The following is a 16,330-nucleotide window of genomic DNA, read 5'->3' as shown; positions in this document are numbered from 1 at the left end:
GAGCATCCTGCTCTGCTCTATGGGCATGACCTTGAGCCCCTGTTTCAATTCATTATAAAGTCAGGTTTCAGAATTTAAATATTCCTATGCCATCTGTTAGCCCCCTGGTGCATACATTCCTTAACCTCTTCAGACTTCAATTTCTTCACCTGAAAAGTGGGATACAGTATTTGTTTTATCAAGTGGTTCTGGGAGAATGAAGTGACATAGGAGGGGCCTGAGCACACAACATTCAGTAGAAGTGAGTTGAACTAACAATCCTCCTGCAACTCCTAAGGACAGAGGGAAGCACCCGGTCCTGTATGTCCTAGGGTTGTGTTTTCCCAGTTTCATCTCTCAGCCAAAGTAGCTGAAGCTCGTTCAGAGTTCTGGTCCTAAGCAAGTCTTTCCCAGCTGTACCCCACAGGCCTGTGAGTCCTTCAGAAGTATCGAAGGTGCCAAGAAGTTAGCATCCCTTGGGGGTGGGGGAGGGCGAGTCACATAAAAAAGCAGTTTGGGAGTCCGAGGACATTTGCATATTTCTCATGAAGTGTCTGACCTTGGCTCTGTGTGGACAGCAAGGTGGGCCATGTCAGGTGTTTCCGGCACACCTGCTGGGACCAGCAGGGCTCTGGAGGCTGCTGAACAGCATGGACTCACAGAAGCCCACCACATCAGGCTCACTGCAGAGGTTTGCAAACATTAGGAATCTGCCTGAGGCATCAAGTACATGGCCTGGCCAGTCTAGCCTGGGAGCCAGGATAGCCAAAAATGGGATGCGGAGAGCAGCTCTGCATGGGCTGGAGATAAGAGAGACTGCCCCCTACTATTGCTGGTTTGTCAGACAAGCCACTCAAAGAAGAGCATCCCTGATGGCCTGGTGGACCTGGCCTGACCACAGTCAAGCCATACAAAGGACATGACCAATAGGTGTCCCCAGAAACGCTCCCAGAACCGGCTGGGGCATGAAGTCCTCTGTGTGCTGTCTGTCCCCTGCAGCCCACTCCAGAGCAGGCTCCCTCTGTACAAACAACAGCTCCTGGCCAAGCAACCACTTTTCCATGGTCCCAGTGGGAGATGAGGCCCCTGCACGTGAGAGCTGCTGCTTCTGAAAACTTCTGTACATGCACGACAGCCCAGGACCCGAGACCCCACTCCATTCCAGTAAGTTGTCATGGCATTCGAATGGCCCAGGTGCCCTCACCCATACTCCATAGGTTGCTGGCTAGTCAGGTATGCCCCAAGAGGCAGATCCCAGGCCCTGGAGCTAGCAGCTGTGCTGGGCAGGGAGCAGCCTGCCTTTTATCAGGGGTCAGACAGGCATACCAGGTCATACATTCTCTAAGCGGCCCTGGTCCTACTCGCAGGGAGCCCTTGCTTCCCCGGCTGCCTCTCCGGGGTACTCTTGATCTTGTGAGAACAAAGCCAGCCAGGGAACAGTGCCAAAACTCCTGCAAGCTAGTTTCTCTGGCCTCCCCACTTCCCTCCTACAAAGCTGTTTCTGGCATGCCCTTTCCAGGATGTTGTGCGTCAGATGTTACATGATCAGATGGCAAACCAGCAACATGCAAACCACCCACTTTCTGTCCCCTGGCAAAAGTACAGTGGGGTGGGAGCACCCCCAAAATGACAGTCTGCTCCTCGGCTATCACCTTGGTTTTTTTGTTTGCCATACCCTTAAGCCATATGGTTTTGACTATTTATCTTATAACCTTGCACATCTCAGCCACTTCACCTATAAGCTTCAGGATCTCTCCCATAGATCTTCCATGGAACTCATTCACCAAGCTGGCATGATCTATGCCAAGGCTTGACAGAATGCCTGGCACCAGGAAATTCTCGGTCAATGTTAGCCTGGATTAAAGGTTTCTAACAAGTTAACAATTACCTTTGCATCCCCAGCTTGGAGCACTGTACTAAGCACTGGGGGCAAAGGGAGGGATGCAGGAAGCAGGGGTGGCAGGATGGAAGAAGGTGCTTCAACTCTTGCTCCTAGCTGCACCTTCTCAGACTTGCAGGTTGGTACCTACAGGCCAGAGGAACCCAGCAGCCAGTCTGGGCAAAACAGCACTGACCAGTTCTAGGGATCCTGAACCCATGCTGATAGGAATCCTTAAAGGGCCTGAGGGACCGAAGTCCAGGATGGAGAGGGACTCCTGAAGCCTCCAATTTGTCTTCCCACATGACTATGCATCAGTCATCGTCCCTCTGAGACTTTGGCAGAGTGAAAGGAAGAATTTGTGTCACGCCCAACAGCCTGACACCCCTCACCTAGGGGAATGGGATGCCTGGGTCTCCCAGCCTAAGATGAGTGTTGTGCTCTGAAGCTGGTGGTCTGCTACCAGCAATAAGCAGGGAATGGGATACACTCACTACCCTGATCTCTGGGCCCTGGAGGTAGTGGAACCTATGGCAGCTGCCTCTAGCCACTTGGCTCGCAGTTCTATAACAGCCAGAGCGTCCTACCGAGGCTGCTGGTGAATGCATTTCATGCTAACAGGCTTTGGCACTGCCCCACCAGCTGCCAGAGGTTGCACAGGGGAGTCCAGAGGATTGTTGTTGCTCTTGCTGGCTTCCCCACCTCCGCCCACTATTCTCTCCCCAGGGCTGTCTGAAGACATAAGCTGGTCTCATGACCCAGCTTAGGCAGCCAAGGGCAATTGGCCAGGGCTGACTCTGGACATTACATAACCAGGAGGCTGTGGATGTTTCCAAAAGGGAATCCAAAGCAACAGGTTCCATGAATTAGCACATCTAGCCCATCGGGCCTCGGGATACAGGAACCACACAGCCTGGAGGGCCCACCTGGGAGCAGCCTGCTGCCCCCACTCAACTCTCCCAGGGCATCAGGGTCACTGTCTCCAGGGAGTTCCCAGGCCCAGGTGTTCTCTCCCTACCACTTCCCATTAAGTAAGTACCCACTGAGGCCTTTGTGCAGGCCAAGTCCCATATTGCTTGCTTGGGATGCAAACAGGAGCAGAAATCAAAGGGTTGTAGTCCCCTTGGGCTGGTGCTTAACAGGCATGCAGTTCCCCAAGATATGTTCCCTATCTTCCCAATGAGTGCCTCAGCTCCCAGCCCAGAATTCCATGCATAAGGAGGTGCTTACAACAGCAAGGTGATGGATCAGGTGCTGAGTCCATCAAGGTTTTGAGGCCCCCCCTTCTCCATGTTGGAGCAAAAACAAGTGCACCCTTCCAGGAGCCTCCAGAAGCTCCCTCTTAGCAGCCCAGGGCAATGAGAATGTCTGGGCCAGAAGGACTTTAAAGGCACTGCAGTCAATCCTTCCCTCTTTCCAGGGGTCAAAATCGAGGCCCAGGGAAAGGGGAACAGGCTGTGGTTGAGGAGTTGAGGATAGAACAGAGAACACAGTGTTGTCGGTGCAGGTGCACTTCTTTCACGGACATCATGATTCTCCTAGGAAGAGGCTCATGAGCATCACTCACTCATGGGGATGGGAGAAGGTGAGCAGAGCGAGGGAAGGAAAGCAAGAGGAAGGCAGCTCCTAGGGCCAGCACAGGTTCCACGGGAAGAGCTGAGAGGACACAGATGGGTCACATCCTCAGGGGCTGCCTGAGACCTGTGGGAATTGCTGAGTCCCAGGATGAACTCAGAAGAGCCCAGGGGAGAGACCCTGCAAAACCATCTCCTGGCTGGCTGGCTGCACCACTCAGCCTTCCGACAGGTACCTCCAAGACACAGTTCCTGCGCGGGCTCTGTGTGTAACAGCTACCACTCCCTCCCCAAGGGTGGGGGCATCAGACACCAAACAGATGCCTGCACCAGTTCCAACCCACTTTGCCTCTTCCTGGCCAAAACCCAGAAGCCCTCCTGGAGTTAGACCAAGATGGCCACTTACCTTCATCTGTTTGACGGTGTAGACCAGCGTACCAAAGGGTCCTTCCTTCACCAGCTTCTTCCCCACCACCTTGGCCCGGATCACTGCAGAGAAAGGAAGGCAGAGATGGTGAAAGGGGCACACAGCAGGGGTAGCATTTGGGGTGGGCATGCCTAGCTTCATGCTGGTGGTCAGGGATTGCACTTTAACCTCTGCACCTACTGGACTAGATGACAATGTAAGACTGAGGATTCATAGAGACACCAAGTGGGAGGGAGATGCAGAGCCAAGAGCATTGGTTTTTGAGTTGCACATTCGTTCACAATCACCTGCCTTGGCGAGGCATCATTTACCCCCATCCTAGGGGAAGCAACAGTCTTGACTCTATGCCTTACCACAGCCCAAAGCCATTTCCCTGTTAGAAACTCTTGTTCATGTGCCAAGGCCATGGCCCCCCAAACCTATATTCTTGCCAAGGCTCTTCCTCTGCCTGTAACATGTCAATGATATGCATGGGATATGACCCAGCCCTCAGTCCTGCCACCACACACACCCAGCACTCATCTGGCCCCAAGCACCCAGTGTTTAAATAACAGGGGATGCATCTGCTCTAGCTCACGGAGGATGCAGTGAAAGAAGTGATGGGCAACCGGGTTTGTGGGCTGAACCCAACAGCTGCAATCCCAGCCTTGCTACTGTGACCACCGCCAAGCAACTGACCTATTCCTCTTCTATAACACAGGACTTGTGAGGATACCACTGTTCTGAACTGAAAGACTAAACAGATGTCATTAATATCATCGGCTCTACCTCTGGTCCAACCTGACCACAGAAGGACTGTTGCAAACAGCTCCCGTTTATTGCACACCTACTATGTGTAGGACTACATTTCACTTATGTATTCCTTGCTGCTGCCTTCCAGGGACAGAGTTTGTGTCCACAGGATACAAGGAAGGAAACAGAGAAGTGAAGCCGTGTGTGTCCTGTGGCAGCTTGGTCCTCTCGTCTCTCAAGAGGGCATAACTGTCTGCATGAGAGTCGGAATGGGATTAGACCAAAGAGCTTGTGCCATGTCTTACTGTGAGGTCTGGAAGGGAGGACTTTCTCTGTAAGGGCAAGTCAGCAGTGGGTAAGAAAAAGCCCCAGTGTGGGCAGATTAGAGGCGGGCATGCATCCCACACAGGACACAGCTGAGGATGTGGGCACAGATGAGGGCATTCTACCAGGCTATGTCTTCTCTTCCTACTTTATGTAAAGTTGAAGAGGCATCTCTAGGGTTTGGAAAACTGGCACATGGAAGGGCACCTCCATCAGCTCAGTGCCCTAACAACAAGACCTAGCAATTCAAAAAGGGGCTCCAGCCCAGGGCCAGAAGCACTGAGGTGGAAATGCAGTGACTTTGCTTGGAAGGCACAAAGAATGACCTGCATGTGGGATTCTGTCTGCTCCAAGATCCAATCACTTCTCCCTATCTGAGCCCAGATAAAAGGCAGTATCCTATAAGTGCTTGTTAAAACATTCACACCCAGTATATTCAATCTACTCAGACCCAAGCCTGTCCTGCAGACTCCGTCATTCTCCCCCCTTGGGATGCCCCATGCTATTTCCCAATTTTGTGCCTCCCGGCTCTTACAGAGAAACATCTTTACGGAGCCACCAGGCCCCACCCTCCTTGGCCTTTGGCCTGTTCTTCCTCAAATGAACTTGCAATCCTGTCCTGCAAGGAACCGTGAGGTCCGAACTCACTGCTGCTCCAGACCTTCTTTGCCACAAATGGCAGAAAATGGAGGCCACAGTCAAAGCTGGAAGCTAAGCTCAGGAGGCGGTGAGGGGGCTCTTTGCAAGTCTTCTGCACCAACAAGGGGTAGGCACGACACCAGCCAATCTCCCTCCTGCTCCTGCAGTCACCCCTGGGTCTGGCTTCACAGCAGCCTCCTGGGCAGCCAGCCAGCCAGCCAGCCATCCTCTCAGAGCTCTTCCCAGCCCCCTGGGGGGTCGGGGAGGGGAGGAGTGGCGCTGTTTCCTCTCCCCAAACTCCAGAGGCAGGTTCTAACAGATCAACTGCTGAGCTCTCTGCCCACCTGCCTGGGCTGGACTATTGCTTCTGCCTGGTGATTTGGCCTCTCCTCCTGCTGCTTTGTGAACATTGCAGATGAACCAGGGAGGGACTCTTGGCCCCAGCAGGGAAGGATTCCTTCACAGAGCAACATCTGCCCCTTGCGGGTTGCACTGTGACCTGATTTGGACCTCACGTGTCCTATACAGACGTGCCCCACGAAGCAGGATACTTCGGGAGGCTTCTGCACGTATAGTCAGCCAACTCCTTCCTAACCCAAAAACAGCCTGAGCTTGGACCCCTTTCCACTGAGGACCGTGTAGTGAGAGTACACTTGCATGGCCGGGAAGCCACACCACAGTTTGAGCCGCACCATCACCAAGTGACTTTGGCCATGCTCTTTCCTCCTGCATCTGTCCAGCTCTTTGGCCAGATGCTAATCTCTACCTTCCAGGAGATGTTTTCTTCTTAGAACCGCCACAAGACCTAGCATGGAAGAGCCAGCCCTGGTGCTGTGTCACCTTTGGGAAGTCACTAAACTTCTCTGAGTCTTAGCTGCTTCATCAAAGTAAGAATGATAATAATACTGTGTCAAGTGGTTGCAGGGGTGAAACCCAAGCAGTGAGCTCCATGTGCGTGGCCCCTCCCAAGTCCAGGAGTTTGCTCTCACTGTTCCTAGGATAAAACCACCACACCAGGAAGAGCCACAACTCCCACTGCTATTCGCCCATCCTAGAGCATGGTCCAGTGTCTGCTACACATTCTAAGTTAAGGCCTGGCCTACCTTCCTCTCCCTAGGATGAGAAGCAAGGCAAGCTTGAAATATCCCAGTCCTACAAAATGTCAGGCAACAGAGAGGACGTGCCCAGAATGAGGGTAGTGTCTGTTTTGTGGCAGGTTATACTTACTCCATCAAAAGTGCATGGCATGTTCCATTGCATAAACCGAGAGGGGCTGACTGAGACCAGCCCAACAAGAAGATGTGTGTGTCCCTGCACACAAGACAGAATCAGGGTGGTGCAGCGGAAAGGCCACAGGCGTGTTTTCCTTACCAAACTTCTCTTTGCTACATTTCTGAAGCATTCTGGTCTACAGGATAGAGCTGTGACGTCCTCCCCAAGATACAGGATAGAGCTGTAACGGCCTCCTGACCAGCCCTGAGGCCACCTGTTTGGCTCTGCTCCTGCCCTCACATGGGTGTTATTTTGTACTTTCCTGTTTGGCAGTAAGGGTGCGCCGGAGGCACTTAGGCTGGCCCAGGGATCACAGGGAGCAAGGAAGGTGGCCACAGGTCCTGGCTCTCCAACAACAACAACAGGAGATGAACTTTGCAGCTTTGGTATTGGCAGCAGGGTCAGCCCTTCCCTGTACCCTAATGGGGCCGGGCTGGACACAGTTTTTCTTTATTCTTGTTCACACTTGGGAACGATTTCCCCCAGCAGCTGAGCCACCAAGCGTGTGGGCAGGGTTGGCATCTGCGGAACATCGACCTGGCTGCAGCAGGGGATGGCAGCGAGAAACAGACATCCTGTTTCCTGCTGCCACAGGTTGCAGTCTAGCAGCGAAAACCAAGGTTTACAAGTTCCCAGCCAGAGGACAGATCGCCAAGGTGCAGAAGCAACAGGCAGTAGAGGGGGAGGGATGAGGCTCAGGATCTGTCTTCACTACTGAGCCCCCTTACCCCTTGGAGCTTCTCCTGCTGAGGGCCTGTAAGCTTTTGGGTGTGGTGGTGAAAAGCAGGACGAGCTTCAAGAGCCAAGGAATGAATAGTGATTTAAGTTAAAAGTAGCCGGGGAGGGACTGACCAGGACGCGTGTTTATGTAGCTGGCACATCGTTCTGTAAATACAGAATACACCAGAGGATCGATGGGACTTATTCTAAATATCTCTGGGGGGGAAATGAGTGAGTTTGCCAAAGCAAGGCAAACAAAGCCCACCCCTTAGAGAAATGTCCCTGGCTGCTGCCTCTCCCCACTTTTGTGGTATGCAGTCACACCTGCAGACCTTGCCAGCTGGGGCATCAGATTCCCTCCCCATCCTGGGCTCTTCCAAGACCCTTGCCATCTCCCTGCACCTGCGCCACCCAAACAGCACATGTTTTGAATGAAAATGCTGCCGACAAACAGGATTGTGCCTCCAGTCCCCTCCCTGGTGTGGTCCCACCAGCTGCACATCTGTTATTCATCAGCCTGGAGCTGCCCCTGCCGGCCTCTCTCCTTCCATCCCCCAGCCAGCCATCACCAACCCTTTGTACCCTAGTCTAATGCTGAGACATTCTTCCTGGTAGGTAGGTTAGGTGGTGGAGCACAATATGCCAGTTAGACTGGCTCAAGGAATCAAGGATGCATTCTTTGAATTTGCTCACACCTTCTCCAGCTGCCAGATTCTCTCCAGTGAGTATACATACACACGTACACACCCATCCACCCCTTTCTATCCTTTCTGAAAGCCCTATAGAATGTCTCAGGAAAGGACAGCTAGGGGAAGTAAGGCACACCTGCCTGGCAGGTAAGTTCACCCAGCCCAGTGAAGGGGCTGACCTTGCACCAGGCAGCCAGCAGGTCAGATTCAGGCCAACAAAAGCCTGAATTTGCTTATCTTGTGGAACTTGGGTGTAGGGGAAGAGAAGGTTCTGGAAGTGTCAGAGCAATGCTGACCCCATGAAAACTTAACATGAAAAAGGACAGATCCTGGGAATAAGCTCCTCTTCTGGCACCTTCACAAGATGGATCTGCTCTAAGGCCAGAGTGCCCATGGCAAAGACAGAAAGTAAGTGACCCCAGAGGGAGCCTGGCCCAGAGCATGTTAATTCTCTCTTCCCATCTACTTCACAGTACGGGAAATAACCTTAGGAACCACAGACCATACGACCCTCGGGTTTCTCCCCACCCAGAGGGTCATAAGACTGATGGATTAGCTGAGCTAATGGCCGGTGCCATGCAGCCTGTAAGCTTGCTTGGGGTGCTGATGTGCAGGCTCTTAGGTCCTCTTCCAGGGTCTGCTGTCTCTTTAGGGACACTTGATGAAGCCCATGTGGGAGGCAGGGGTAGTACGAGTTAAAGATGGAGGGAAGTGGCCAGAGGAATTTTCCCTAACTGGATCTCTCACAGAGCCCTGCGCTCCCCCAAGGGGGAAAAAAAATCCTTGCCAATGACTCAGGAGGTAAGAGTTCATCAAGAACCCCCTAGAGGAGTGGCCATGACACAATGAGACAAAGCACTGGCAGAGCTCAGGGGGAACCTGGATAAAGTCTCTGGCCTAGTGCCATGACCTTGACCATCACTTCCCATCCCAGCATAATTAATTACAGGTGATCACCCACTTCCATGGGTTCTTGGGATGGCCCAGGTCCCTTCCCCAACCCCTCCAAAGCCACCCAGGACCTTCCTATAACTCAATCTGGTGGGTGTTGGGTTTTTACACCTACTTATATGCAGCTGTGCCATTGACCACACCTATATTTTTCCTGCAATCAAACCTAGAGCCCCTGTGCCCTCCATGCATGTGTCTAAGAGTACACATTTGCACCTTGACATCTAAAATGACACCTCATTCTCAGCACATTCCATGTTGAGTTCCTGACAAGGGAGCTCACCCACCCTGGGCCTCCGGCCACCATTCAGGAGATGCCAACCTGGTTGTTGGGTCCTCGCCTTCCCAACCCCTGTAGTTTCTCAGCTCCCTTACTGTTTACCATCTGACTGCTAACATAAGTTGCCACACCCATGGAGGGCAGCTTAAAAAAAAAAGATAAGCAACTCCTAAGTAATCTCTGCAAAACCACTGGGCCTGTGCGAGCCTTACTTGATCCAAGGTTAATCAGTTTCTAGGGTCCGACAAACATCTGGTCAACAGTCCTTCATTGTGTCACGTGCCCAGCTCACAGGATGTTGAGCTGCATGAGGCCTCTAGGAACTCAGGGGCCAGAGTCCCGAAAAGTGGGCAGTGCAGTGAGGTGTGACATGCACAGCTCCAAGAAGCAAGGAGCCAAAGGACATGAAAGGAGAGGAGGCTGGTCAGGGCAGAGGCATGAGCAAAGCTCCTGAGGGTGGCGTCGGCTCTGGGCCTTAGCCCATCCAGTTTGCTGCCTGCATAGCCAGAGGAAGCACAAGTTTGGATCAGATCCAGCTGGGGGGAGAGAGCACAGAAATGGAGAGGGAGGAACGGGATGGGGGAAGGGTGGAGCCACAGCCTGGATCTCAGCAAAGCTAGGGCCAACTGCCAGCCTTCTCCAGGAAGAGGTCCCCTCCCCCACTCCCCAAAACAGGCTCTTCCTACCCCGGTCCCCACGGGGCCCTTCTCTTGTCAGCTTCCAAGGCCCTTTTTGTTGATGGCAAAGCCAAGGCCAGACATTAAAACACACTCCCCATCAAGATAAGGAATCTTCAGTTCAAAGCCTGTCCCTGACTAACTCTTTCCGTTAGGTAAAAATATGAATCTTGGTTTTATCTAAGCAGGTCTTTTGGCAAGCAGTGAACGCCTGCAGCTAAAAATAAACCCAAACACACACACACACTCACTCTCCAAAAAATCTGGAAAGCTACAAATCATTTCAAACCCAAAGTTTCCATCTCATGGAAAGTTATTAAAACCCAAAGGATATTAAAACTTCACAGCTGGCCCAGTGGCTGCTGTTCCTCAGAGCTTCTTTCTGCATTGGGGTCCCCCTACCCCTTTCCGGGCATGACTGTCCTGGGCCTCATGGCAAGGGGAGGCAGGCCCATGCAGATTCCTGGCCCTGCTCACCTTGTACCCAGGGAGGATTTCTGCCCCAACAGGCCAGGATGCTGTTGGGGGGCCACACTGACATCTGTTGCATATGAAAGGAAGGAACCATGGAGGGCAGCAGTTGAGCAGAGACTCCAGAAACTTGCAGTTGCCTGGAACTTGGAGATGATCCAAAAGCACCCAACGAAACCTCCCTCCCACGCCTGCTTTCTTGTCCTAAGGAGTGACCTCAATTGTTTTCAACTACTAAACACAGAACTTAATAGTTACCATCTAGGCAAATGCTTGGGAGGGGAGGAAGTAATGCATCCTCCTATCTGATCTAAGTACTTTGAAAATCAACCACCCTCACCTTCCCCTTGGAGCCGCTGGCTGAGCCAGGACAGGGCACAGGTGTCAAGGCTGGCTGGATCCTGGATCCGGGCTGACTCCTGTGGGATGAACAGACTCCACCTGGCCTGCACCTTGTACATTTATGATCTGGCTTTTCTAAGGGGCAATGAGGGTGGCCAAAAATGTCTGCCAAAGCCTGCTGAGGACCCCAGAGGCTTTGACGCTGCTAAGAGTGGTCAGCTGGGCAATGTCTGAGCCCCAAAGACAAAAAGTGAAAGAGGCACTTCTCCCTAACCACCCCCCCATTCTCAGAAAAACAGAGGTCTCCTCAACCCCACCCCTTCCCAAGGCTTGTTAGCACCTACAGCATTCTCAACATCTGAGCAATGGATGGCACTCCTGCTGCTCAAGTTCCACCAGCCCCCTACTCTCATTTTACCAACCAGTGATGCCCTTGGCCTTGGAGAAAAGGACTCCCTACTTAAGCATCTGCCCACACACTTCTTCCAGGAAGTCTGCCTTCCCCTGGTCAAGCTAGTCCCCCTCCCTGGCTTTTGGCACATATTCTAGAATGATCAACCATCCTTGGGTATTCACTAATACTACTGAGTACCAGATAATAGGGACCCCCTGGGATCCCAATCTGACATTCACATCCTAGTCTACACCTGGCATACAGTTCCGTGGAAGTAGTAGGACTATCCCCTCCCCCGACACACAAATGCTTTTTGAATGAATGAAACTATGGAAGAGAACCAAAGATTAAACAATCGAGGAACATGGGGTGGTCTCATGTTTAGCCACTTGCAGCAAAGGGTCAAGAGGCCCAGCTTCTACAAACACCCCAAGAAAAAGGAAGCACTTCAAAAAAATAAAGGAATCTATTCCCAAATATTAAAGATTCACCACCCAAGAATGGCCAGTCCCAGGACCCTGTTATAGCAGGCCCCTGTTATCTCTCAGGGATTCTGAGGAAGGGCCACCCCCTACCTCACCAACAGGTGAGAAGACGAGGACCCAGTAGCCTAGAGGCTCTTCCTTTACAACCTGCTGCTGGCTCTGTGGGACCCTGGGTCCCAGCGGTCCTCTTCTATCACCTTTCCCTGGGATCTAGAGCAAGCGGCTCAGGCTGTCTCTTCAGGCCCTATTCCCTGTCCCTCTGCCACAGCGTGTTGTGATGGTCTCATTTGGATTTTTGTGTTGCCACTCTTCTTGCTTGCTCCTGGATTTCTTTGGAGGTTTTTGAGGGCCAGGATGTTTCAGAGCCTGTGCTATGTCTCAGCCAGTTCGGGAAGCAGCAGGTAGGCAAGGTCCCTCCCTTCAAGAAGCTCGTTCCCCTGGTGAGATGAGAAGGCAGGTGGCTGGGGCCATAATACAGGAAGCCAGGATGCAGGTGCTGTGGCCATGTGCTGGAGGGAGACATCAGGTGCAGCAGGAACTAGGGCAATCACCAGAGGAGTCTGTGGGGGGCATGCAGGGAAAAGTGGGAGGGGGAAGAGGAGGCTAAGACCAGGAGACTGAGTGGGACAAAGGCATGGGGAGCCTTGACCACAGAGGCAGTGGGGATGCCTAGCTGGGTCTTCCTGCATCAGGTACTGCCTTTTCTTACTTCTCTCCCCATCAAACTGCCCATCACTTGGGCTGAGATGAAGGCCTCTGTGCCCATAGGGTTGGCCAGAGGAGTGCCCCTTCAGTCCATTGACAAGCCCCCAGGCCTCAAGGAACCCAAGAGACAAATCTGGCTTCAGCCAGCCCCGCTTCACAGCAGCCGTACCTTTTGGTCCTCATCTAAACGCTAGGTACCCTCATTCTCCTCCTTGGATTTTCAGGGTTGGCCCAGGGCACAGAACCCTAGCAAAACCTTGAGCCTCCAGCAAGCCCAAGCCTACAAAGGGGCCTGAGACACCCACTTGCTCACGACCACCCAAGTGTACCCAGTAAGGCAAGATGGAGGAAGGGGTGCTGGTGCTGGGACCGCTCCCCAGCCCCCAAGCCCCAGCGCTCCTGCCCCTTCCTGGGGGCCCTGGGAAACTTCATCCCACACAAGTGGCCACCAGAATAGCAGCCTGGTCTTCAACCACAGCCCCTTTGAAGCAGTGCCCAGGAAAATACCGTGCCCTGCAACAGTTCTCAGAGCTGAGCAGAGCTTTCGGGTCGGGTCAAGCTGCAGGACCAGCATGGCTGGCAACATCTCAGCAGCCCTCTGCGGCGTTTGATTTTTCTCCTAATTGGGATTGTTTTTGCAAGGAGCACCAGAGACCACAGGATTGGTCTAGCATCCAGATGGCTGCTGCTCAGTGGAGGGATTGCCCATCCCCCATCACACCCCCATCTGCACACCAGCCTTTGCAGAGGCAGCCTGCAGAGATGGACATGGTTCCCTGGGTGCACTGGGGAGGGTCGGGAGACGCAGCTGTGGCTTGGGCAAGCAGGATTTGTGTGGCCAATTCTGGGACAACCCTGGCACTTCCATATGTTACCCTAACAGCCTAGACTTAACCCAACCTTTGATTTCCACAGGTGCAACCAGGACCCCTATGGGTTCCAAGTGCACATGGCTCAAATGGGACAACTCAGGAGTAGGTGACCCCTGCCCTGGTTGAGCCAGAAACACCACCCTCCCCTGCCTTGAGTAGCTGACAACCATGGTATCCACATCCTGAGCACTCCACTCCGGTGGAAATGGGCAAGGAGAAAACCAAGCCCAGATGCTAGGTGTTCAAGCTCCAAGACAGCTTATCAGAAACAACTAACTCTAAAATGGAGAGAAGAACCAAGAACACCCCTGAGCCCCCAACTCCCCTCTCAAAAGAAAAAAAAAAAAAAAAAAGGTAAAGAATTAAACTGCTGCCCCCTTTGGTCAAGATGGGTAATGACAGATTTACAAAACCAACCCCTGCACCTGTGCTGGCCTGGCAGTGTGAGGAAAAAAAAGACTTCCTACCCCTACAAATGCCTCCTCTGTGCAGCCCCCTGTGCCTGCACCTCTCATTCTATTCCCATTTCTTGAGTGCCTACTACGTGCCAAGCCCTGATGGGTGGTAGAAAGACAATGATGAACACATACCTAAAGTGTAGCTCATCCTAAAACTAGACTTACAAGATGTGCAGCAGTAGTTCCACTGCTGCATAAGAAAGAAACACTCAGGATGGTTAAGAAGCTTGGGAGAAGTGGTAAAGCCAATGTGGAATTCAAATACACCCAACAGCAAGGCTGCTCCTCCTGGCTCTTATGTCATAAGCCTGATCTTGCAGCCAACAGGCCAAACACATCAGAAATGCAGAGGGGAGGGGGACTTCCCAAGGCCAAATACTCAAAGATTTGAATAAGCCCGAGTTGGTGAGAGCTGTCGATTGGGGTCCACTCCCCAGCAAAACCCTTGTGATGTCTAAGACTCTCATCTAGCAGGACTTGAGTCACACGTTGGCTGGGCCAAGAGGCCCTCAAAGCAAGGTCAAGGACACTCCGGCAGGCAAGCAAAGGGTGGCTGGGCCAAAAGGCAGAGGCTTTAGGAGCCAAGGAAAATGGCAAAGAGAACAAGAATTCACCTCTCTGAACACTTGATCTTTAGCCTTGGCCTAATTCTGCCTGGTTTCAAGGTCCCACAGGCTTTGTAGGCATCACATTTCCCTTCAGAGGACTGCCTCTCACTTCCCTTTGCCTTGCATTTCTACTCAAAGGACCCTTCCTTGCAGAAAGGCCTCCCTGGCCACCTCCCCATCAAACTAGAACAGAAACCCTCTTCAAGGGTTTCATGATCCCAGTCTTTTCGTGTACGTCTGTGTGTTCATTTGAATAATGTCTCTTGCCCTGCGAGAACACATTAAGTTATGCTGGGACCATGTCTTGTTTCACCATTGCATCCCAGCATTTCACAGAGCAAGTGCTCATAGTTATTGGGTGAGATAAGATAGCATTCTTGGCTTGGCACATCCTGACTGCTCCTGCATTCGTCTCTCTATCTTTATTGTGACCTGCAAATGGCCGGCTGCAACCTTCCAGGACCAGCTCCATGGCCATGCACTGACCAACAAGAAGGCATTAGGTTTTGATGATGGGAGGGAGAGGAGGATGGCCCAGGACGTGCGAATACCAAGGGTGCAGCCTGGTCTGCCAGAACTCACCTGGTCAAGGGCCTGTGAAGACCCTGGCTGGAGAGAGCGGAAGAGGCTTTCCCTAGCTTCAGCCTGAGCTGGGCAGATATTAAATTCCCTAGGTGATAGGAATTTGCCCTGCCCCACAAATCGTGGAGCCAGTGGCAACCACATCTCCTGCCACTTGCTCCTCCAACTGCCTGGTTATGGGACTCGTGCCTGATGACCTCATGGGCCACCTGGACCGTGCCCCACAAAAGCATTGGTCAGGTCACTCCAGAAAGCAGCCACAGCCACACTCAGGACAGAGACCTTCCTGCATGAACCTTCTCGGAGCACCCATTTATCCACAGCACACAAAGATGGCCCCCTTCCACAGGCCACAGATGCTGCATTGAGTGGAATCTTCAGGGTCACTCCATGTCACCTCTTTCGAATTCTTTAGACTCAGCCCAGGGTCATCCTGCCCCTTGGGGAGCCTTTTATTTTAAGATGTTTATTTTAGGCCCAGCACAGTAGCCTAGCAGCTAAATTCCTTGCCTCATATGCACTGGGATCCCATATGGCTCCGGTTCCAATCCCAGCAGCCCCGCTTCCCATCCAACTTCCTGCTTGTGGCCTGGGAAAGCAGTTGAGGACAGCCCAAGGCTTTGGAACCCTGTACCCTTGTGGGAGACCCAGAAGAAGTGTTTGGTTCCTGGCTTCAGATCAGCTCAGCTCCAACTATTGCGGCCGCTTGGGGAGTGAATCAGCGGATAGATCTTCCTCTCTGTATATCTGACTTTCCAATAAAGATAAAATCATAAAATGTTTATTTTTCTCTACCGAAAAGACAGGGAGATGGGGAGCTCTATCCATTGGTTTACTCTCCAAATCCCCACAACAGCCAGAGCCAAGCCAGGCTGCAGCCAAGAACCCAGAGCTCCTTCCAGGTTTCCCATGTGGGCGGCAAGGGCCCAAGCACTAGAGCAGTCATCTGCTTGACCTCGCAGGTCACATAGTCAGGAAGCTGGATCAGAAGCAGAGTCGCTGGAACACAAAGCAAGCATTCCAACCTGGGATGTAGGCTTCCCAAGCGGCAGCTGAACTATCTGAACCACAACATGCAACTCTGACGATGAGAAAATGATCTGCGTAAGTGCCTGCCCTTGGCCTTCACCCAATCAGTTGACCTCTGGGGCTTTAAACCAAACCGCATATTGGAAGAGTGCAAGCATGCTCCCTCGGTCATCTGGTTGACTTCAAGGGTCCTTCCCCACTGGGACACAGTTTCAAATTGCAGCCCTCTAAGGGCGGTGTA

At 52.5% G+C, this 16,330-nt stretch overlaps 2 protein-coding genes across 3 annotated transcripts in view; one reads left to right on the top strand and one right to left on the bottom strand.

Annotated features, from left to right (window-relative positions):
- The window catches only part of SYN3 (synapsin III), a 364,967-nt gene that overhangs the window by 109,812 nt on the left and 238,825 nt on the right, over positions 1 to 16,330 (top strand). The window lies entirely within an intron of this gene.
- TIMP3 (TIMP metallopeptidase inhibitor 3) overlaps positions 1 to 16,330 on the bottom strand; it is a 48,528-nt gene that overhangs the window by 7,310 nt on the left and 24,888 nt on the right. Inside the window, exon 2 of the mRNA XM_040985169.1 lies at positions 3,839 to 3,921. Coding sequence (XP_040841103.1) covers positions 3,839 to 3,921 — 83 coding nt within the window. The remainder of the gene's footprint in view (positions 1 to 3,838; positions 3,922 to 16,330) is intronic.

Source organism: Ochotona curzoniae, unplaced genomic scaffold (genome assembly GCF_017591425.1).
Source record: "Ochotona curzoniae isolate NIBS_2020 unplaced genomic scaffold, NIBS_Ocur_1.0 contig_1014, whole genome shotgun sequence".
NCBI lineage: Eukaryota > Metazoa > Chordata > Mammalia > Lagomorpha > Ochotonidae > Ochotona > Ochotona curzoniae.
This window is presented reverse-complemented; position numbering and strand designations above follow the sequence as displayed.